The sequence below is a fragment of the Solea solea genome, chromosome 21 (assembly GCF_958295425.1).
Source record: "Solea solea chromosome 21, fSolSol10.1, whole genome shotgun sequence".
Classification (NCBI taxonomy): Eukaryota; Metazoa; Chordata; class Actinopteri; order Pleuronectiformes; family Soleidae; genus Solea; species Solea solea.
The window spans coordinates 2625200-2648971 of NC_081154.1; the positions used below are offsets into that span (position 1 = coordinate 2625200).

Genomic DNA, 23772 nt, shown 5'->3' on the forward strand with positions numbered 1-23772 from the left:
GTTGAGTCGGTTGTAAATGTGGCGAAGGGGGCGGACACAGCGGGACTCTCCTCTGCTGTCCTGCGTTAACATTGTTGTGGAACGACGTCACAGCTCGAAAATGAAGGCGCAGAGGCGGCCATTACTGGAGCTTCTCTAATTATTTTATTCCAAATAAATACTCGAGGAAAACTCCCATGGCAAGAGCTACAAGTCAGTTGGTAAGTGTTACAACTTTGACGCGAATGGCAATTCGAAGCCGGTGTTGAAAGCGTACAGTGCAGCGGCTGTTTGACAACAAATAGTTAGGTCGGGCCTTGAGCTGAAGAGAGCGGTGCTAGCCGCAGAAGATCGTTCAACGCTCACTAGCACGGCTAGCCCGCTAATGTTTGCTAACTCCACACTTCATAGTTTGCGGCGTAGATCGGGGTTGTCCATCTTGTGGCTTGTTACGCGATCAGTTGTCCCCGTGAAACATTTAGTGGTGGTTTAGAATGTGCCGACTCTCGCTGTTTTATCAAATGTACAGCCATTCCCGGGCCAGCAACTGTTGGCTAAGGTTAGCTGTTACGGGTTCGCGCTTTCGAGCGATGCTGTTGCTTGCTAACAAGCTAGCATTAGCTTTTCGCGCTCCACCTTTGGTCAGAAGGTAGCATTATAAGGTTAACACGCTGTAGTTCAACTGTCAACCTGTTAACTTCACAATTTTGCCACCCACGTCAACACAGGGACATTAAACACCACTTGTAAACATTTCGTGAAAAGGGCATTCTGAAGTAAAGTTACTCGTCGGTTACCTGGATTGCTAATGTTAGCTAATTGCCTGGATGTTAGCGTTAAGTTTGTAATTCGCTGTCAGCCATGGCCCGGCATTATTTGACAAGGCAGCAGGAGCTAATGGTAGCCTGCTAGCAGGCTGTAGTTAGCAAAGAAAGTTCGCACAGGCCTGTTGTTACAGGAGTACTAAGGGTTTGGTTAACACTAGCTATGGTTTTCTGACAATAATGTCATATTTGAGCAATAGTGATGGACCAATACGTAGCTGAAAGATGAATTGTCAACCATTCAGTCTAGTCCGGATAAGTCAGCTAAATGGCCACACCTTGGTTTTGAATGAGAAGGAGCTAGGCCAAATGAAGTAACTTAGATTAACTTGGCTGTAAGTGAATTAACATAGTCTCTATTAACAGTTCCTCAGTAAGTTAAGAAACAAGTAACGTTTACAGAAACCAGTATCTGTTGGGAACCACAACCTGGCGCTGTGTTATATTTGAGTAGTGAACGATCAATTGGTAGGGTTGTCGTCAGTGTTTGTTTGCGTTATTTGCATGTAAATTGGATGAGTTCCATGCAGTCGTGGTCGTAAGTACACTTGTCACATGAAGGCAATAACTTCGGCATTGACGGGTTGGACGGTCAACAAGCCCAGACGCTGCTTCTCCGATTGTCGTTGCATGTCCTCATCAACAGACTTTGCTCCTCAAGTGGTCTCACTTTTACTTATTTATAGACCATGATCCAGATCCTCATTAGTCCATAGATACATACGTATGGTAATGTCCGACAATCAGTACACATTATACATGGCTGTTTAAGCTCTCAACATTTTTGTGATTTTGCAGCATTAATAAATAATAAAGCATCACCTAAACAGTAATACAATTATATTTCCTCAAACAGATCATTTTAACAAATTGTCATTTGTGGCTGTTGTCAGTGTTTGTTGTTGTTCATACTGTAATATTTAATATTGTTCTCAAGTAGATGCTAGATAAGATTGGCTCAAACTTGTATTGCCATGGTGATGGAAATTGGATTTTACGTCGGGATAAATGGCTCACCATATTTCTCAACTGAAGATTCTTTATGTATTTCAATGAAGCATAACAACACCACACTGACTGTCATATTCTCAATGCTTCCCCCTTTTGTTTCAGTATGATGTTGTGCCCATTCAGTCCAGTGTTGTCATCTGTTCCTGCTCGCATCCATCAATGGTAAGAAATCACCCTGACTCCTGCTCGCCACTTGCTATCCCAGGCGCAAGCAGTAGCCACTGTCCCAGCATGGAGGGCTCAGCCTCAGAGGCTCGTGCAGTAGGAACGTCTGCCAGCAGTCAGGTCTCAGACCTCCGCGCACAGCCAGCTGTGCAGACCCCTCAGCCACGCAAGAAGAAACCAGAGGACTTCAGATTTGGCAAGATACTGGGAGAGGGCTCCTTCTCAACAGTATGTAACCTGCATTCCACTTTGTTTCTGAATTATAGCTGGGAAGATGTTGCTACATGCTAGAATTCTTTTTCTGTTTCCAATGTACTGGGATGAGTCATCCTCAGTTAATTGAGGTGATATGGCAAAACATGGCCTAAGAGATACTAGAGCTCTTCAGTTTGTCAAGGTGTTTTTTTTTCCTCTCTCTTTTATCCTAAGGTTGTCCTGGCAAGAGAGCAGTTAACAGGGAAAGAATATGCAAGTAAGTACGAATGCATGCACACATTTTGTGAATTCAATTGACAGTTACAGTGTTGTCAAGATGGAAAATTAAAATGTTCTTTCCTCTTTTCCAGTTAAGATTTTAGAGAAACGCCATATTATGAAGGAGAACAAAGCCCAGTACGTGAAAAGAGAAAGAGATTTGATGTCAAATCTGGATCACCCATTCTTTGTCAAACTCTACTTCACATTTCAAGATGATGAGAAGTTGTGTATCCTTTTAACAGGGCCAATTTGTCATTGTATTTTGTGTATTAATCAGTTTTCAGTTCCTTGTTTTTCTTAGCTGCATAGTTTCTTACAACGGGTTTCTGGTAATCACAATGATCCTTAACTAGCTGTTCTCAGATTTTGGTCTCAGCTATGCTAAGAATGGAGAGCTCCTGAAATACATCCGCAAAATTGGTTCTTTTGATGAGACCTGTACCAGATTCTACTCGGCTGAAATAGTTTGTGCTCTAGAATACTTACACAATAAGGGGATAATACACAGGTAAGACTTGTTTGGTTGTGTCCGTTATTGTATTTCTTTCCTTTTTGCTTATTCCCTCATAAATTACCTGGTCTTTTCAGAGATCTAAAACCAGAGAATATTCTCCTAAGTGAAGACATGCACATCCAAATAACAGATTTTGGGACAGCAAAACAGTTGTCGTCAGACAGTAAACAAGGTAAATCAACATTACCTTCTATTTTAGTGATTCATTCAGTGGTATTGTTTCTGAGAGCATAATAAATGTAAATGTTTTCATCATTTAAAATTATTTTTCTGCTTTGTGGGGCAGCAAGAGCAAACTCCTTTGTTGGGACTGCACAGTATGTGTCTCCAGAGCTGCTAACAGAGAAATCAGCCTGCAAGAGGTAACTAGGTTTGATTATCACACTGCTGGTAAACCTGAGAATCACTATGTCTGTCTGATAAGTACAGTATCACATCTTTAATAAATAATTTATTCCTCTCATAGCTCTGATCTCTGGGCTTTGGGATGTATTATCTATCAGCTGGTGGCTGGTTTACCACCATTCAGAGCTGGGTAAGTACTAGGGTGATGTCATTGTCCTCAGTTAGTTTTCATTCATTTATGCCTCTGTAATGGTGGACCATGTTGGTTTGATATTTTACTAAACTTGGATATTTTTACTAATACATATTTTGCTCAGGATTATGACAAATGCAATTCAGTTAAAGTCTGTTTATTGTTCTTTCCCTCTTGTGTGTTATGTATTACAGAAATGAGTACCTAATATTTCAGAAGATAATCAAGCTGGAGTATGAATTCCCTGAGAAATTCTTCCCCAAAGCCAAGGATCTTGTCAGACAGCTGTTGGTGAGTTAAGTAATGTCACCATCTAAATCTTTCTGATATCTGTAAGGAAATTAATTGTATTAATTAAAATTATTTGTTGGGTTAATTACGGAGCAGAGCTTTTATATTACATGAACATTTATTTATTTCTGTTTTTCCCTTTAGTCACTAGACCCTTCCAAGCGGATTGGCTGTGAAGAGATGGGAGGGTACGACCCTTTGAATCAGCATCCGTTTTTTGATACCATTTCTTGGAGAGACTTGCACCTACAGACACCCCCCAAGCTCACCCCCTATCTGCCAGCTATGTCTGAGGATGATGAGGACTGCTATGGAAATGTAAACTAATAATCTAGATATTTTCCCTGTGTGCTGTTTGACTATTATTTGAAAGACGTTTACGTGACTTCTCATTTATCTTGTTTCAAACCTCAGTATGACGATCTCCTGAGCCAGTTCAGTAACATGCAGGTGGCCCAGTCCAGCTCATCACACTCCCTGTCACCTCACGAATCTACGCCCCCTCAGCGGTCAAGCAGCAACATTGAACAGTACATCCATGACCTGGACAACAACTCCTTTGAGCTGGATCTACAGTTCACTGAAGAGGAGAAGCAGCTACTGCTGGATAAACAAACCACCGGAAACCCCTGGTAAACCCCCTCACTATATGTTTCACCCCTGTTTACATGAGTGCATTCTCTCTAAATATAGGCTTTTGTGTATTTAGCATGTGTAATAGAATTGTGAAAGAAGATTAAATTATAGATGTTTTGTAGGTAATCGTGGAGTAATCAGTAGATTCATTGGAGGGAAAGGGGGCTGATGGTTATCTGAATTTTCTTATTTACACAGGCACCAGTTTGTGGAGAACAACCTGATCTTAAAAATGGGCCCAGTGGACAAACGAAAGGTGCGTAAAATGGAGCCAATGTGTTTGAAACTTTTACAGTACATCATTGTATTGCTAATATACAGTGTTATCCAAAGGCTGTTCACCTTCCCAAGTGAATAAGATAGTTGACTCAATGTTTAGATGCAATTATAGCTGTGGTATATTTGGTTTAGACTTATCAAAGCAAGTTAACCATTGTTTTATGATGTAGCTGTGTTTTCTAGCAACAGTTGAGTGGTTGAAGTGACTTCCCAGGCATTGCTCAGCCTATTACAGTATAGGAAGTAAAGGGGAATTCCCTGCTGTGGTGTGGAAAGTGTCTTTGGCCTAACAGCCCCCTCTGTTGGTGAACTACAAATATGTGGATTTTATTGCAGGGTCTGTTTGCTCGTCGGAGACAGCTGCTTCTTACTGAAGGGCCACACCTGTACTATGTGGATCCTGTAAACAAGGTCCTGAAAGGGGAGATTCCTTGGTCCTTTGAGCTACGACCTGAGGCAAAGAACTTCAAAACCTTCTTTGTTCACACGGTAACTAACCATTTATTTCAGATATCTGCTCATTCCATTTGCAATATGTTGATAACCACTGTGGTTTTAATGTAGTTTACTTTTTTAAATGTTTTTTTCTTCTTTTTTGATGTTTGCAGCCTAACCGAACATACTATTTGATGGACCCCAGCGGAAATGCTGACAGATGGTGCAAGAAGATCCAGGAAGTGTGGAGAAAGATCTATCAGAGGCACCAAAACCCTGGCCTATAGGAGCACAGTTCCTCCTGTGGCCACTCCTCTTTAGCTCCGAGGCCAATCACTGAGCAGAGTAAAACCCTCTTTAGTGCCCTCATCACCGCAGTGTAAACAAACTCTTAGAGACACTGGCATCTAGACCTTGTTTGTTTTCCTGAGTAGAACCGTGGGGAAAAAAAATCAACTTTGGATTCAGGGTTGCTTTGCTTGTTCTTTGTGCTCTCTGTGAGGCTTCTATTGCATTTTCCATGTATGGATGATAAGACTGCCACCATGCACATCTGCTTTTTGTACAGTCTGCAGGAGGAATAAGAAGGGTGAGCTTGTCCTGTAGAGTGATACAAGTGTGGGTACCCACTAGGACTATCTCAAATGCAAGGACTGGTTTCCTGCTTCAGTACCATAACCCAAATCTAGCTTTTATGATCCAGAGCCTATACTGTTATCTTAATTAATCCATAACCTAATCCTTCATCATACATGAAGCTGTAGTCAGGCCCCAGTTCTAGTGCATATACTCCATAGTTGTAACTAATACTGTATGCTGATACAGTCTCACACGTTTACCAAACTCAAATCTTTTTTTTTTCTTTTTTTTTCGTCAGAGCCAAATGTTCCCATGGAATCTTATTTTTTTGTCTCTTGGTACTTGCTTATTGCAGGCCAGTTTAAGTCTTTATGTAACAAAGCAGAATGCTGGTCTGCTGTGAGACATGGTTCTGAATAAGTCTCTGTACAAGTGTGGGCCTTCCATAGCCATTAATGGGGATGTATTGCTTACAAGGGGTGGGTAAACATGCCACTAGCTTGTACTTTCTAATCATAACTTGCTTATCTTTCCTGCATGACCAGTTTCATAGCTCAGTGTTGTCCGCTTCTCTCCTAGGGCACTGGAGTAATAGTTTATTCAAGTTTAAAGGTGGGTATTTTTATTTTTTTTTGACTGCATTGGCAACCATTGCAATTATTATTATTATTGGATGATCTGGCTGTTATGTACCATTCACTGGCTATTTCTTTGTGGTGTGAATTATTTTTCAATGGGAGAGTCGGCTCCTCTTCATTACGTCCTGTTGCAAACCAAATCTTGTGTGCTGACCACCCCATGCTGAACAGAAAACTTTCATCAAACTGAGATAACAAACATACTATCATTCTCAGAAGCAATCACAGTAAAGCTGTCGTCCTCGGACAAGGTGGCAGAACTGCCTCGTTAGGCTCATTAGCCTGTCCTTTTTGTTATGTTTTCATTCTGACGTTTGGCCCAAAACAAAGTAAAAAAAAACATTGATTCAACTTGTGCTCTTGTTTTAGCAATATGTATTTTCATGATGCTTTTAATTTTTGACATAATACCTTAAGGTCCTTCCCAAAGGTCCTCTTCCTTCAGCTGAGTCTGTGTGTGCAGTGCGTGACTGGAGTACAGGTGAATAGGACCCTCGGGGCTCGGGGTCCGATGTGGTTGGATGTCAGTTCAAGGATATCTATCTGATCCAAATAACCGATGAAATTGCTGTATCTGTCTATAAGGTTGCGAAAGCACTAGAGACGTGTTTTCCTCTAGTTAGAAAATTTGTTTGAATCAAGTCGATGGCAGTCGGTTACATTGTGTATGGAACACTCTACCTGGCTTGTAACTGACTAGAACTGTGATGTACAGATGATGTATTATTAAAATCTGAAGCAAGTAATGCAATGATATTAGGATACAGTTTTTGTATTTTTATTCTTGTATAAGGTTATTTGATGGCTATTGTTTAGCCTCTAGTTCATTCTGTGTTATTTAAATTCTAATATATGAATCATATTTGGATTGAAGTCATGTTCAGGGGCCATGTTGTGTATGTATTGAGATGTAAAGCCTTTGAATGTGAATAATTATTGTAAACTATAATATTTTACAGCTTTTTTTTCTTACTATATCATACATTTTCTATTTGCTCAGTGATTTAATCATATTCTGATAATTTAATGAATCTGTTCATTCTCTCTCTCTGATTATTTGTGCGCTAGGTCAGTAGATGTTGAATGATGAATTTTCCACTTAATGCTTGGTAGTCCAGTAATTAAAGCATGTAGGGATTTAGGCATACAAATAAAGCCATGTGTCCTGTCTTCTGTTAACAACCACGGTCATGACAGTGAAAACGGCGGCATCCAGTGGCAATGGCATTTCACATTTTTTTTTGCTGCATGTAAATAAAGTACCGGCCCTTCATCATCGTCTTTGTGTCGTGAAAGTTACTTTTACAGTTTTTCGCACAAACGCTTCAACCCAAATACAAAACGATCAACACAAACTCAGAATAAAAGCAATCTTTTTGTATCACATTAAAATAACACTTTGTCACATGAGGCCATGCTCAATACCCAAATTGCTGGCTTTGAATCCGTTATATGGCTTCAAAGGTGTCTATGTCAGGCGATAGGGCTTAACATAACTTGGTTAAATAGATAAATTCTCTATGAAGCAAACCACGGAAGCCCACACAGGAAAAAATATAAACACGGTGTTCATCATCCTTAGCTCTTAACATGGTAATTTAATGACATTTACAGTTATCTCCCAGCTCAGCAGTGCGGGATCTTTGCTCCCAATTGAGGCGTCGGTTGATCCATCCAGGGAGGACCTCTTTCCACTAGAATAATTGATGCTAAAGTAGTGGAGCGGAGGGGAGTGGAGTAGAGTGGGTTGGTAGGAGTGGCTGAGGAGCTGGCAGTCTGCTTTGCATGAATCGTGGACTCCCAAGTTTAGCGGCTGTGTGCAGCTCAGATATTTCCTGCCAGACGCGCAGACTGATCCGAGGCTAGGGCGGAGGAGACGAGGAGAGGGATGGCCGAGAATTGCTGTGAGACGAGCGGCTCCGCTCACCGGAGATGCGTGGCCCATTCTCCGGCAGAGAGGAGCATTCCATCCGGTGTCGGCGCATCGAAGTGGATCCGACTGAACGTCGGGGGAACGTATTTTTTAACAACGAGGCAGACGCTGTGTCGGGATCCAAAATCATTTCTGTACAGACTGAGCCAGGCTGACCCAGAGCTCGACTCCGACAAGGTAAATGCTAAGCTACCTAGCTTAGCTGTAGTTAGGAGCATACTTGGTCAACTGCATTTTATTTTCTTTAATATGGTTTTTAATTCCCAAATGCGCAATTTAGCACTTTGTAAATGTGATGACTGTACCCCCGGCTTGCCTAGTCAGAATAATAGCTTTATGAAAATCGTGTGTCTAAATGAAATACTCAACGTTAACTCGTCTTTTTTTTTTCTTAGCTAGCGTTAGCAAGCTGAGCTAGCTAGATTCCGACAGTCACCACATGACATACGATCTTGCTGCTAGCCTTGGCGTTTCTCCCTCGTGACGTGTGTTGATAATAAAAGATGACAGGTCTCGTTGTTGCAGGTGTGTCGTTTAATGAGCAAACTTATTAAAAAAAACAAAAGAGCGCGCGTGTGTGTTCAACCAACAAGTTATAGTTGGAAACTTTCCCCGTCCACAACCAATGCACTGCGTTTGCACGAGTTGAGTTGTCAAACGGTGACTGTACTGTACAGAAACTCCTTTCCAGTAGTTTAGCTTTCGACTTTGAACCTAAATGTTGACTATGCATGTCAGGTTTAACAATGGAGTATTTGTCCTTATTTCACATCACCTCATCATCAGTTTATCTAACAGTTGTTTGGTTGTAAAATAATGCACACTGCACTAGGGCTGCAACCTTTGTCTATTAATTGATTACACAAGTCACCAAGGTTTACGTTGATGTGTTCAACTTGGACTATAACAATATTTCTGATTTTTCAGCTTCTTAAATGTGAATAGTTTCTGGATTATTTGCTCTAACAAAGAAGCATCCTTGATTAGTAGATAAATTAAGACATAGGACAACACTGACAGTTTTCAGAATTGTCTTTTATTGTCCAAACGGCTAATTGATTAATGTGGAAAATAAGCGGATGACTGATTAAACTCTTATGAACATAATTGTTAGTTGCAACCCTCCTGACCATCTAAAGCTCTTCTTTGGGGCCTTTCCACTGATTACAACGTCTACAAGCGTTAGTCCTATAATTAACCAACCGAGTAACTGACGCATAAAAAGAATTTATTGCTCGATCAATTTGTCCTTTCCCTCCCTCTCGTGTGCTTTGTATTCTTTCTTGGCTCCATTTGCTCTGGAGTAATCAGCCTCTGTGCTGGTGGTGAGGCTCCCCTAATGAGTGCATAAGTCATTGCCAAGTGGGGTGAGGTGCTGCTGTGCTGACAACTGAAAGCGGGGGATTGAATTCACTCATCTGAATGGCCTTAATGCTCCAGAATCTGGCTTCTCTCTGTTTGTCCATCTGCCGCTTTTAACAACAGCAGCATGCTTGCACCAAGGCCCCCTGTACTGTCAAAAACAGTTTAGCAGTGTCTGTATACATGGTGTATACGCTCTGGTTTTAACTGTCCATTTCACTGCCCTATTATCCATTGTTCCATCGTGGACTCGTACACTTTAATCCTCACCCCTTTATGTTAAGCTGAAACCAAGGCTCATCTCATATTTTCATGCAAATATCTTAATCTCTGAATAATCAGCTTGCTTTTTTGTCAGTTTATCCTCTGAGTAAGGGATCAGTCCATCTTAATCCCCTGTCGAAAGTATGCATCAGACTTTCGAGCCATTGCTGTACCCTCCTCCTACAGAGAGTCAGGATTAAGATCTCTCCCAGTAAACAACGGGTTATTATTTGATATTATATCACTTTTAACTTTGTCTGGAACTATGTATTTTGAAGGTATCCGTCTTATATGCAGCTGAGCCATCTTCATTTTTGATCACACAGCACTGCACGTGAATAGAAAGCCCAGCAGAGTGACAGATCAGTGGAGAGCTCTGTTTTTTGGGCGAATGCAGTATTGTGTTTCCCAGCCAAGGAAATGAGTGGTTCAGCTCCCAGTCACGCAGGCTGGCGTGCTTCAGCTGGACTCTTGAGGAGAACTGCATTATTCATGCTGTTGACTGGAGCCTGTTATGTACATTGGGGTATATAAAGAAAGTGGAAGAAGTGCTGTCATGTGCACAGCCTCAAGGGCCTATACCTCTCCGTTCTAAGTCGGTTATCCCAGTAATACCACTGATTGCTGTCTTGCAAATGTTGATCCGTTAGTACAGTGCTAGTGACTAATCTATGCAGAAAGATAACGAGCTGGCATTACTTTCAAAATTGTAAGCTGTCGAGTCAACAAGCTTTCGAGATGCACATCACCGGGGCGCTATCCATTTGGCAGACTCCTGCTCTCAAACTACTCAGCTCAGGGCCACTCAACCAGAGACCCAGCTCTCTGGCTTTGCATCAATTTTTTAAGAACCTCATCACAAAGGATTTTTGTCTCTTCAACTCAACTCTTTTTTTCGTATTCATATCCATTTGCTGCATACAGCATGTGTGGAAAAAAAATAAGGCCTCCTTTTAATGCTGGATTCAGGTTGTATGTCAAGCTCGAGCACACTGTGGGAGACCATGTAAATATTTAACGGTCATTTCGTCTCCTACTGCTCTTCTTGTAGTAAGTACTCGACGGGGCACTGCAGAGTGCAATTTGCAAATTAGATGAGACTCAACCATTTTATCATTATAAATAAAGCTTTTTCACAAAAGTCAGGCAACAAATCGGTCATTGTCTTTTCAAGATATGTTTTAGTTATCAATGAGACCGATCTTTCACTTATAGCTCAGATTTCTCCAGTTCGCTTTTCTCCTCCTGCTGCTGACTGAACGCTCCAGGTTGCAATGACTTCCTGGAGCTTAGATGTGGAGCTACTTAACTGCCTCTCATCATGATAGCAAAGCTTTTAGGTGACTTGAAAAGAAGCTGTTCATTTAGTGCTTGAAACAGTTTCCGTTATAAATTGATGGTGTTGCCTTGCCCCGCTGAAAGTGGTATAAAGGCGAGAAGTTCCACCCATCCTTGGTGAAAGGTCAAGCATGCATTCTAATGACAGTGCTAAACATTTTTGAAATATGAGGGAGTTTCTCATAATATAGCCCTCGTGTGCTATGTGTGTATTATTTAAAAGATGAAGGCCTGTTTGACCATGCCATTACTGCTTATACTCCAGAGAGACTCCTGGCTCCCACTCTACAAGGATCAGACTTCCACTCGGCTAAGTAGCTGCGGTCATGTGACTTTGAAGCTCTACTGCAACATCTTTAAATGCCATTTCTGCAGGGGCTTGTGCTCCAGTTTGGCTGCAATGAAGGTTGAGCTGCACACAATAATGCTTTCCTTGACTGCCCTCGTGTAACGCTGTTGATTGTTTGTTGGATAATTACTTTTAACCATCTGTCTTACTGTAAGTGAGACTATGGAATTTTGCAGTGATGTTTGTTTCATGCAAAAGCGCTGCTGTACGTTTGTGATCGCAAGCAAGCATGCAGCAGCTTGTCAATGTTGTTGACTTAAGGATCGTTTCTTGGAGTGTTAATGTGGCTGCAGAAACGCGGACATCATGTGTTTGAAGGGTGGGTCACCGTGGTATTTCCTGTGGGAGGATATGTGTTGCATGCAGGAGAAGAATGATAACGATAGTAGGCCACACTAACTCAGTTGTGAAGGCCGCCCTTCTCATTCGCCTTTGTTAACCTACATCTATAGTTGTCCTCAGTTGGAATCTTATTATTTCCTGGGCCCTTTTTTTACATGTTGATGTACCTGTTGACTGTCTATATGGAAGGCCATGATGCTTGAATAGTTTTGTATGGTCAAACCTCAAAGCACCATGTAGAGCCTGACCTACAGTGAAGTGACCTACCTCTAGTGGATATTGTAGGCAGTGTCGATGCTTGTTAATGTATTTGTTGTTTTTGAGAAATTGACTTAAATGTACAATTGTGACGCACTCAAATCTCTCTCTCTCTTTTTAAAGGAATGTAGCTTATGCCCTCGTCGTAATTTGTAGTTTGTTGTCATTGTCCCTGTCCACTGTTGCCCACTGCTGTCCGGGAAGCACAGGCCTATTTCTCATTAGGTCAAAATAGAGGATTTCCTTAAGCCATTGTCTGTGACATCATAATGTCTAACAAGTGTAGTTGGTTAAGTGGCTAAGTCCAAAATCAACAACTGAATTTCAAAATAATATTTTTTAAATTCTTATTTGAAGTTGATGGGTTATTTTATAATATCGGGTGTGAAATAAGCCAGACCTACAAGTAAATGACTCAAATGAAATTATATAAGGGAATAAAATAGACTGTGTGAAAAAATAACGTGCGACAGATGCAACAGGCTCATTAGCAGAACTGTTCAAGAAACGGCACGTTTTCAGAAGTGTAGCGTACACCTGCCGTAGCTCTGTATATTTGTTCAATGAGAATGTTTTGAGGCAGTATTCAACAGTTAATTTGTGTGTTTACAGCTGACATTTTGACCTATATTATTCCAGCAAGGTCGTCCAGGTGTTACTAATAACATGGACAACGACCCTGTTATTATGCATAATACCAGGAACCCTGAAACCAAAGTGCTAACTGGAATTCAGCTGTCGATTTGTGAAAATATTTTTCAAGAAAAGGGTCTAGGCAGTCTTTTTTTATTCTTTCTTCTTTTTCAGTTTGGCCTTTATTCCAAAGTGAGTGTTGAAGATTTTAAATGTTTCTAATCACCTTTGTCTCGAGCTGATAAGTAAATTATCTCCAAAAATGATTTCCAAATGTCCGAATTGCTTGACAAATCATCACACTGCCATAATGTGTTTTTAGTGTTTTGTAGGGCATTAAATGTGTGTGTGAGTGTGGAGTACAGATCCACCTGTACTTGTCCTTAAACTTGAGTGACTATGGAAGTTTAAGGACATGGGTGACAGGGGGCTATCGTGCCAGAATAGAGCTCCAGTGGGATATTTCTGCTTCAGAAAAGAGGCCAATCAGCCAAGAGGGTTTGGAGATTCATTACAAAAGAAAATGGACTGGGAATGTTTCTCATAATTGGATATATTAATGGATTTTTGTGTGTGTGTGTGTGTGTGTGTGTGTGTGTTGAATCCATTCCTGGCCTTTTATAAAGATGATCTTTCCAAGTAAATAGCTCAGCAAAGTCCTCGCTGGTTTTGGTTGTGACTGAGAGTATGTGATAATGTTGTTGTTTCCCAGATTGCATCGGATGACGTGAATGTTATTGTGAATTTGATTATATGAAACGGCTTCTAGTTGCTGGTGTTGGATGCCGTTGATACTGTCATCCATGTAATTTGTGTAAGGCATCATTGACACTAATGTTACACACAGGAAGCTACTTTAAAAAAGGTGATTAACATCATTCTCATTGCCAGTGGTTTGCCTTTGGTGCCTTTTTCTTTACACAGACACACTGGAAGTGAAAAAAAACAACTCCTCCATAGCTCTCAGTAATGACATTACCGTTGTTAATTTTTTGTGTCTTTTTCTTTGGTCCCTCTATAAAATGCCTCTTATCTCAAGTTATCTTCAAGGATAGTTCCAAATATTAATGCTAATTGCTATGCTAATGCCCGTAGATGATGCGTGCGTGGTTGTGTTGCATCTTACAATAAGGATCACCGGCAAAAGTAGAGCAGACGAAGAAGAGATTAGAGTGTTTGCCTGTTGGAGCTGAAGCTGGCAAACCTGTGTGCACTGCAGAGTCATTTGACCCAGGGGTGATTAAACACATTCTCACAGGTAAAAGAAAAATATATATGTTTAATCCCCTGATTTTTCTTTTTTTTTTTGACCAGAGGGAATGCGGTACAACACACCAGACTAGACTATAAGCCACATTGCGACGAGCTTTCTCCCATTCCCCTTGGTGGAATCAGCCTACTGTACCAAATCTTTTTCTGTTCTGCTCTAATTGTTTTAGCTGGCTCTTCCCCGTGAGACAAAGACTGTCTAATGACAGTACTTAAAAAAAAAAAAATAGGGGAATACCCAGCGGTTGTGATAGAATCAGGATCAAACCCAAGACCTTTGGGAGTAGTGATGTGATATCACAGCACTTGTCCCCGGATTATGTTTCGATTTAGGTTTGTTTGCGGCTGCACAATATTAGGAAATCATGTGATATCCTTAGATATAGATTTTAAATAAGTAAATAAATCATAATTTATACAGGAAGTGGTTATAGCCAAAGCCAGTGGCTCTTATTTTGAAGGCCGGGAGAAAGAAAGTGATGATGGGTAAGAGAATTTAAGTCCAGCCTCTTTTTAGCTTTACAGTAGAGATGCTCATAACCACTCGGTTACAGCATGAGTACTTAATTGTCATGTATAATAAAGTTTGTTTTTACGGACACAGCTGTGCTGCGGCAGAGGCTGTGTTACTCGGTTCATGGTGGACGAGCTAAGCCTTCACATACACTGATAATTCGGCCTGGTTTTGAGAATCATTGAACTCATCGTTTACTTTAACTTTTAGTTAACTTTCATTCCACTCCGTGTGTTTGTGCGAGATACAGAACTGGACAGGAAGTAAGACGAGGGAATGATGGAGAAGCATAAAGTAAAAACATACACTGATAGTGAAGTGTTTTGGAGGAAATGCTGTGAGTCTATGATTCTCATCCTCTACCTCTTTTTTGCTTTTCAGGATGAAACTGGTGCCTATCTCATAGACAGAGACCCGACGTATTTTGGGCCAGTGCTCAACTACTTGAGGCATGGCAAACTGGTGCTCAACAGGGACTTGGCAGAGGAAGGTAACATCTAAAAATACACTCGGTAAAACACATTAAATGCATGGCAATTACACTTTTCATCTGCTAATTGATGGCAACAAGAAATGCTTTGAAATCTATTCTACGGCGATGACGTTCCACTTGAACTGCCTACATGCCCAAAAATATTTTAGTTTTGCAAGAACACACGGTAAAAATAATTTGGTATATCACGATACATAGATTAGACTAGACTAGATACAGCTAGTGCTGGGGCAGTATACCAGTTCATACCAGTTAATACCAGTATTAGGATTTTTTTTTTTAATTATATAAATATCCACATACTGCAAGTCTGGTATTTGAAAAGGGAAAGTGGCACAGCATCACACATTTTCACTGCTGCATCACACATGCTAAAGGCCTAGCTGAGGTAACTGTGGTAGTAATAGCAACAAGTAATGGACTCCACCACCTTAACAGAGAACATGTCTTTAGAGTACAGAGAATGTACTATATACAGTTACGTTCATACACACTGAACTGGGCCTCTCTCTCTCTGCAGCACTCACTCATGTGCATGCATTTACAGCCTCTAAGAAGAAGTAGTAGTAGTAACATCTGGATGTGCCTGTCTTAAAAGCTTAATTGTTTATTTGTCGCTGTGTTTATTTGTCACTGTGTTAAGGTGTGCTAGAAGAAGCCGAGTTCTACAACATCACATCATTAATAAAACTCATCAAGGACAAGATCAGGGAACGCGACTGCAAAACATCACAGGTACATGACGTTGAGGTAACTCTAGATGCCTATCTGCAAATCTGTGTCGTTTGTGTACTCCTTTCTGTACTAATGTCTGTCATGTGGGTTGTCTATGTCCTCAGGTTCCGGTGAAACACGTGTACCGGGTGCTGCAGTGTCAGGAGGAGGAGCTGACACAGATGGTGTCCACCATGTCGGATGGCTGGAAGTTTGAACAGGTAAATCTCTCCTGCGATCTCGGTCACGGCAGCGATCCTCCGTCCGTGTGCTCCTCTCACCCCGCTATGCTCACATTGACCCAGGCAGTCCAATCCTCTACTTTTGGAAATAGCTAAACAGCAAATCGCATCTTTCTTAAAAGTCTGCATACATGATCCGGGCATCCCTTCTGTGCTCTGATTGGTTGTTGCAGCTTGTCAGTATAGGTTACGGGCGGGCCCACCAGTCAGAGTTTCTGCTGATTGTGTCAAGGGAGGTGAAGGGAGAGGCGCCTGCTTTGCCAAACAACAGCGGAGAGGTGTGTCCCACAAATTTCTGCCCACTGGTCACTGCATGGTCCCCGTGTCGTTCGTACACACCCCCGATGGCCATTGTTTGTCCCAAGTACACACGTAGCATTGTTTGTTTTGAGTTCATTTGTTTTGGTGTTCATTTATACTGCTTGCTCACCAGTGAGGCTTAAAGAACCCCACACCTATATTTCGTTTGTTATATTTTTATTCACGCTGCACTCACCGTTTCTAAGCTTGTTAATGGCTTCCCGTGTCCTGCTTTGATGTAGTGTTGGTTGTTGAGAGATGAAAATACATTTCATCTTTCAGACAGGTGAAACCATTTTTTCTCTGATAAACAAGATCTCACTAATCTCTAAAACAAGTAGGATGGGAAACTCCCAGTATCACTCCTTATGCAAAGCCCAGGAGAGTCATTTAAAAACATGAGCTTTAATGACCTAAGTATTGACATTTTATTTCTTTAAATGAATACTTTATGGTGTAAGAATTTTGGGTGTTTGATAAGTGGGATCCCTGGAAGCTTGGAAGTTATTTGCTTCCCCCTTTTTTCTTTTTTTTTTGCCGTGTTGATTTTTAATGCGAGAGAAATCACTTAACAACAAGTCTCCAGCAGCAGTGGCTAATGAGGCAATGCATGTCTGAACATGCACACCTGGGTACTGAGGGTATACATGTAGCCTGCAGTATGTACACACTTAACATTCAGCAGTAAAAGCAGTTGTTCAGGAACAGGAACTAGTTTTCTTATTACACAGCGTGTGTACAGTTTGTTTATAAAGACCTGGGCGTTTTTTTACGCCTTTATTTGTCCTCTTGTGTCCTGTTTCCTTTTCATTTCATGCTGTGATGATTTTTCAAATGTATTCAAAGGTGTTATTTTTAGGATCATCTCACAGCAGTTCTATCTCCTCCTGTCTCACTTTACTCTGATGTTTGATCGTTGATCAGCAGCTGTGATAGTGTGGTAGCTTTGTAGTACACCGCAAAAGACACTGGGAAAAACATCCGACTTGATACTTGATAAAAGAAAAAAAAGTGAATCAGTGAAATCCACTCGTCACCGTTGATTTCTAGCATGATTATTTCCTTTGGTCCTTTTCACTTGTTCTGTCAGTTACCACTGATCATGTTTTTCCTTCTACTGTGTCTTTGTTGTGCTTCTTTGTCTTTGATACTTTCACTCCCACAAAGTCACTCAGTAGCATTCATTCTAATAATAAAGCTAAACAAAATCTTCTTTCTGTTTCATTACTTTCTGCCCTTGCTTCAGGTCTGCAGGCCCTGAAAATACTGTTTGAACCACATTTTTATTCTAAAATACACTTGACAGTTGTGCAATACAATGGCATAAATATCCATGTAATTCATCTGTTATTTTAACATAGCATTCTGGTTGTTTCCATGTAATTGTGTAACCATCAATTTAAGCTGATGTCACTGCTAATTTAATCTAATTGTGGCAAAGAAAAGTTAAATTAAACATCCTTAAATACTGTTATTGGTCTATATAGGTTAAGAAATATACATAGCAGGAACCTGTAGACTCTCTGTGCCCCATGTTTTCATTATTTTTAATGCATCTGACCGGATACCTGTTACCACAGCAGCCCCACAGTGTTTTGCCTGTACCTCCATCAGTCTAAAGCTAACTGTCCCACCCCCCCATGTCTTCTGCTCTCGTGTCTGCAGCTGGTCAGCATAGGTTCCTCTTACAACTACGGAAACGAAGACCAAGCGGAGTTCCTGTGCGTGGTCTCCAAGGAGCTTCACAATCAATCGTACGGGACAAACAGTGAGCCCAGTGAGAAGGCTAAGGTAAGTACCTGGGAGTTTGGAAAGTGCGGTTAGAAAATCCAGCCACGGCAAATCATGTGTGAATGACGGCTTGTTGCTGGATGTTTTTAAAAAAAAATAAATAAATAAATCATTGCGTTTATGAACCCAGGGAACTGAGAGCACCTCTAGTTTATTGATGAGAAACTTCTATGAAGTAGAACATTGTAAATATTTAGGGCTTCAGTTAAGAACTAGACTGCTGTTCTTAAAAGTGATGGAAAAAAGTAAGTAAATATCCTTTTTTTTTTTTTGGTGATGTTCAGATTTAGCTATGAAAGAGTCACATAAGTGAATTGACACAGCATTTAGACATCGTGTATGATTTTGACCTCAAATAAAAACTTCATTAAATCAGTGCACAGGGCATTAGGAGGGCTCAGGTTGATAGATTAGTGGAGAAAGGTCTTGTCATTTACTCAGGGGCTTCAGGAGTGATGCAGGAAAGGGACACCCTGAGGAATTCAACCTCCTATCAGCTCGTCCCCACGGGGGCCCCCGCTCCTTAAAAGGAAGCTACGCATGAAGGAGCACACAGCTAAAGCCATATTCACTCAGCTGTTTATTTTAATAGGAAGGTGAAACGCTACCAGGGCATCACTTAACCGAGTGTAGAGACTTTGTTGTTACTGTTTCCAGGGTCACCGCACACAACCTTGGTCATTAAATAATGAACACCACTCGTTTTTACTCCACAAACAATTAAAATGTACATTTCGCTGTCCCTAATGCCTTGTAAACAGCCCATTTTATAGTTGCCTGATATGCAGATATTTATCACGAGTGAACAGAGTGTGTAGGAATCGACATTCCATGTTCTACACTAGATGTTGATCCCTATTCTTTTCCTCTGTTCTCTGCTTCAACATTTCACTCCTCCCCGTTCATTTCCATTGTTTTACATCGTGCCTTTCTTGCCTTCTTCTGTGCCCATCTGCATGCTGCATGTTGCTCAGAGCGAGGACGAGGACACGGATTATGAAATGAATGACTCTGATTAGGGTTTGAGCGTTTGTGACTCGCTGGTGAGCGCTCGACTGCTCGTAGCGCCGAGTTTGTCCCCCCCCTTCCCACAGTCTCCCCCCCCCAGGCATTTTTACCACACTACCCAAATGAAAGTGACCAGAGTCCAGATGAGAAATCAGATGGTTCCTGTAAAGAGTGGTTAAATGCTTAAAAGCAAACAATGACATATTGTAACTTCCAGGAGGAAGTGACAACTACCCCCACGAGCTAACACACAATGATACATTGATATATGAAATGAAAGTGATTTACATAATTCAACCCTTGTGTTATTTTGAGTCGTGGTGGAGGATGACTCAATACTATGCATTAACCTGATCAGTTTCTGCTCATTATGACTTATCTTTACATGTTATATGAATTATTTACAAATGCCATTGAAATTCCCCCTATTCATCTATCCCACCAAAATAACTTGAAATCACAATTACAACTGGCGTGATCAGTCTCTGCTTTTTGACCTTTGTTTGTCCTTCATTCAATGACATTATAAATAAAGGGAGTTAGTGCAAAGTTAGTTCGATACCATAAAACATATTTAAGTTTGACACCCAGCCCTTAGATTTCCCAGTGTCAAGGCTTTACTACTTATGGCCCTTTTCCACTATGATCCCAGTTCAGCTCACCTCGGCACGGGTTATGTTGGTTTTCCACTAAGAAAAAAGTCTGAAGATCTTAAACTGATCTACAGTTCGGCTTGATTCTTGTGTCGGCTGCTCGTCCAGTGACGGCAGTCTGACCAATCAGTGAGAGGCAGTCTGGTGACTTAACACCAGTGCAGGTACTAAAAAAAGTGGAAATGCAACCTAACCGTGCTGTGGCGAGGCGAGGCAGTGGAAACGTGCCATTAGTGTCAGCTCACCCTAAATTTGCTCGGTTGTGTCTGTAGTTTCTAGCACACCTTTTATTTGCTTAACTCATGCTACCATTCTCCTTTTCACTTGTTTGTATTCAGTGTGTTTGATTGAACCAGGACGTAGATTAAATCCATATTATGTGCAATTTACAGAGAGAGACAGAGGGAGAGTGTCTGTGGAAGTTGTTGCAGTTTTGTTAATTTTGTCTTTTTGTCTCTGCAGATTCTTCAGGAAAGGGGTTCCCGGATGTGAGGAGGACTTAGTATTATGAGCTCCAGGTGTTATGATGCAAACATATCATCTTTGTGGAAGAACATTGGGCACAATGGAGATTTAAAGGGGGGTGGGGTGAGGGGGGGGTGTACATTTATTTAGTTTTCCCTCTCGTCTTTATTTTTATTTCTTGATGTAAATAAGTCTGTTTACTGACTATTTGTGCCTGTACACTTAAACTGGACCTTTATAAATTAGCGGAAAGTTATTGTGTGTTTTTTCTTTTTTTTTAGAATTGAAAGTAAGGAACTGCAGTCTACAAATGTTTTATGCTATAAAAATATGGCCGTCATCATAAAAGGCCAACGATTACTCAGGGTGAGCTACTGAATTCATTATATCCTCCAACTCGAGGGATTGGGAGAGGGATCAGTATGGTTTTTATAACTCAAAGTATCAACTCACAATCATTGTTTAAAGATGTTAAGAAGGGAATTGTGCATTGATTTAGTGCATGTTAAAGAGTTGGTCTATTAAATGTGAAATTCACCCTAAAAACTCATTTGATTTTCTCCTCTGAATATTGCAAACCTGAGTTTTGTGATCATGAGAATCCCAACTATACATCACACATGTTGCTGAGGTGGCATTTTTTTACTTGGACAATAAATTACATTTTCAGTAACATGAAAAATGTCACTGTGATTTGACCGTGTAGGATCGGGGGCGTTTATCTCTTACAAGGCCTTTATTGGTGATGAGGAAATATTCATATCCTAATTTCATATTAACTAAATAAGCTAACGTGTCACAATGGGGAAAAACAAAAGTTTTTTCACTTGGTTTCTTGGCATTTCTTGGCTCATGGCACCGTATCCTCTGTTTTAACATAATTATCCACTGATGTGGTGTTTGTGTGCAGTGAGACTGTGTAATTATTGCATTTTCAGGAAGTACACTTTTTATTTTAGTATTAGAGTTGAGGGTTTTTCCTCACTAAGATATTTCAAATATTTCTGCAGTAAAATTTAGAATTTTCAGTTGTTTGGACCTTTTTTTTGTTCACATTTAAGCTTTTAGTTCGAGATAAATTTAAGATTAACTGCCAAAAATCATCTAAGGTGTTTCAAATATGATTTTTTTTTTTCTTTTTGTAAAACATCAGTGTCCATTTACTGTCTGAAAAACATCCTCCAGGACAAAATTGTCTCCTTCCCCTCCCCCCCTCTGAATTTTCCTTAACTAGTTTATTTTGTATGATTGAGGGAATAAGTATCTTTCCTTTCTTTATCTTATTCTTTTTTAAAAGAAGTATTTGATGTGTTAGGACTGGAATTGTTTTGAAGGCTGTGGTGAAGGATTTTTGTGTTCATATCCAGAGGATTTTTATTTTGATGTAAATAATCCCAAATTCAATAGTAATATTTAACTCTTAAAGAAACTGCACGTTTTGTACACTGTATAGAAAAACACGACTTCAAAGTGAAGTTGTTTATACTGGATCTTTAAAAAAAAAAAATAAGAATAAGAATCTTGATAATGTTAACTTCTGTTTTTGCATTGTTTGTACAGGACTATATAGAGATTTCCAAGTTAGGGTTAAAATAGCCGATGCTGACTCTGGTGTCTTTCACTGAGAACATCCCCTGGAACATGTTTTGATAACCAATAACAAAGCTATACTTGGCTGGCTATGAAGTTGACTGTTACATTTAAAAAACAAAACAAAAAACATGTATTTTTTGTTTCCTGCAGTGTGAAAGATGAGCATTTTTGTTGTGTAGATTTCGTACACAGCATAACATGCACTGCAGTGGGAAAACAACACTGTGCACATTGCTTACAGCCTGTAATGTTATAAATGTAAATAACAGCATTTTAGACAACACTTTTTTTTTTTTTTTTTTTAAATAGAAAGTTGTTTTTCAGGTTTGATGTGTGGTTTTTTTGATAGGTTGGATATTTCACTCACAAATAATGATTTTTTTTTTTTTTTAGTGTTGCCTTGTTTTCCCCCTCAATGACCAAAATCCAATGTCTTATGTGTATTGCACACATTGATCTTAGTGTCAGGGACGAGTAAACTTTTCTTAATGCTGGCACACTTTGTACATATTTAACACACACAAACCTCCATTTACTCAAATATACACTTGACTAATACAATTTTTATATTGTCGGGGGAAACCAGTATGGATGCATGTTTTTGATATAGACACACACCACACACGCACACAAGGGCTTTTTAAAAGTGCATAATTTGAGAAGAGTTTAAATCAAAGTAGACTGGATTTCCTGCCAGAGATAGGCTATGTTTACATTTGCTATAGTATTCTGAAGCCTTTCAATTCTATACGGTCTTGCACTCCCTCACACACACACACGTTAACATGTGTCTGACTTGTGACTCCACTGATTTTCACAGACATTATAAGATATTATAAGATGCATCCATTTCTGACAGTTTACGCCTCCAGTGGCAGATTTGCTTACTTTTTTTAATAGGATGAAACTAGGCGTTAAGGTCTTGACATATTTTCTGCTATGAGATTTGAAGCATTTTGTGTTTAACTTTGGTTGTTTTTAGTTGTATCCTTGGTTGATTATACTTTAGTTCTGATGTGTTAAGCCCTTAGTAAACAGGTTGTCCGTACGAGCATTTGGAAAACGGCAATCATTTCATGGAATGGACAAACTTATCACTTGTGTAGCCTAATACTTTTTAAGTGCCCAGTTTGTTTTGCATTCAAGTTATTATCCACCGAGCACTGTAAATGCATGATGGAAAGACGATCACACTTGTAATCAGAGGGAATGAATGAATGTCATTTTTCCTCAATCTTAACAGTTGCATCGAGAGAAGAAAAAAAAGAAATAAGGTCCTCATATCACTATGTAGATCACTACTGTATGATCTTATGCAATGTTCTAAAATGTACAAACTAACCATGAGGTTAAGGGGATAGATCTATATGGTCTTACATAAAGTAAACACAATAAAGATGTTGTCATTCATTTGTGTCTGTTTTATTTATTCAGTTTGTATTGATGTTTATTGGTAGTTGGCATCTGTGACGTTGCTTTACTGATTTATCTGAAGCATCAAACGATATAATCGTATTTTTCAATTATCTGTACATCACATAAGACTAATAAGAGTCGTGACAGTTGATTTCTTCTTTTTTTTTGTCAAATTGTGACCTCTTGCGTCAGTTTGTCAAAACTCGTTGCTTTGGAATAGTTGCCTTTAAAATGCCTGTTCAAATGTTCACTATTTTTTAAGATAAATATAGTTTATTTTTGAAACTGAAAAACGAAACATAAGTCAAACATGTATATCGTGGGCAAACTTCACATTTCAGGATAATTGGTTCTCTGGTAATTTTGCTCAAAAGGTTATTCGAGTCGAATGTAGTCGTTTGGGTTAACGGTCCTTAGTTTGGACAAAGATCTTCTCAAAGACGAGATGGAAATCCGTCTGCACTTGCTC

The 23772-nt window shown here is 40.0% G+C and overlaps 2 protein-coding genes across 5 annotated transcripts; both read left to right on the top strand.

The window, feature by feature from the left end:
• Positions 1 to 49: 49 nt before the first annotated feature.
• pdpk1b (3-phosphoinositide dependent protein kinase 1b) lies at positions 50 to 7639 on the top strand. The gene is made up of 14 exons (XM_058621518.1): positions 50 to 200; positions 1917 to 2207; positions 2409 to 2451; positions 2546 to 2683; positions 2820 to 2964; positions 3045 to 3142; positions 3257 to 3332; positions 3437 to 3505; positions 3703 to 3799; positions 3944 to 4117; positions 4214 to 4431; positions 4634 to 4691; positions 5051 to 5203; positions 5323 to 7639. The coding sequence occupies exons 1-14, from the start codon at positions 177 to 179 to the stop codon at positions 5434 to 5436; spliced, it is 1698 nt and encodes a 565-aa protein (XP_058477501.1). The 5' UTR covers positions 50 to 176; the 3' UTR covers positions 5437 to 7639.
• Positions 7640 to 7990: 351 nt separating this feature from the next.
• On the top strand, positions 7991 to 23297 carry kctd5b (potassium channel tetramerization domain containing 5b). 4 transcript variants are annotated; one of them, XM_058621184.1, is made up of 7 exons: positions 7991 to 8476; positions 15010 to 15118; positions 15765 to 15871; positions 15961 to 16056; positions 16251 to 16355; positions 18043 to 18168; positions 20292 to 23297. In XM_058621184.1, the coding sequence occupies exons 1-7, from the start codon at positions 8255 to 8257 to the stop codon at positions 20319 to 20321; spliced, it is 795 nt and encodes a 264-aa protein (XP_058477167.1). In that variant the 5' UTR covers positions 7991 to 8254; the 3' UTR covers positions 20322 to 23297. The 4 variants fall into 4 exon arrangements, with proteins under 4 accessions (XP_058477167.1, XP_058477168.1, XP_058477170.1 ...); XM_058621185.1 differs by having other exon boundaries at positions 8002 to 8476; positions 15765 to 15856; XM_058621187.1 differs by lacking the exon at positions 16251 to 16355 and having other exon boundaries at positions 8013 to 8476.
• Positions 23298 to 23772: the final 475 nt, after the last annotated feature.

Excerpts from the sequence above, each read along its gene's own strand:
- kctd5b (XM_058621184.1), top strand. The coding sequence starts at position 8,255 with ATGGCCGAGAATTGCTGTGAGACGAGCGGCTCCGCTCACCGGAGATGC. Across the intron at positions 15,872-15,960 it reads CACAGGTACATGACGTTGAG|GTTCCGGTGAAACACGTGTA; the intron begins GTAACTCTAGAT and ends CTATGTCCTCAG. Across the intron at positions 16,057-16,250 it reads ATGGCTGGAAGTTTGAACAG|CTTGTCAGTATAGGTTACGG; the intron begins GTAAATCTCTCC and ends TGGTTGTTGCAG.
- pdpk1b (XM_058621518.1), top strand. The coding sequence starts at position 177 with ATGGCAAGAGCTACAAGTCAGTTG. Across the intron at positions 2,208-2,408 it reads GAGAGGGCTCCTTCTCAACA|GTTGTCCTGGCAAGAGAGCA; the intron begins GTATGTAACCTG and ends TTTTATCCTAAG. Across the intron at positions 4,432-4,633 it reads CAAACCACCGGAAACCCCTG|GCACCAGTTTGTGGAGAACA; the intron begins GTAAACCCCCTC and ends TTATTTACACAG.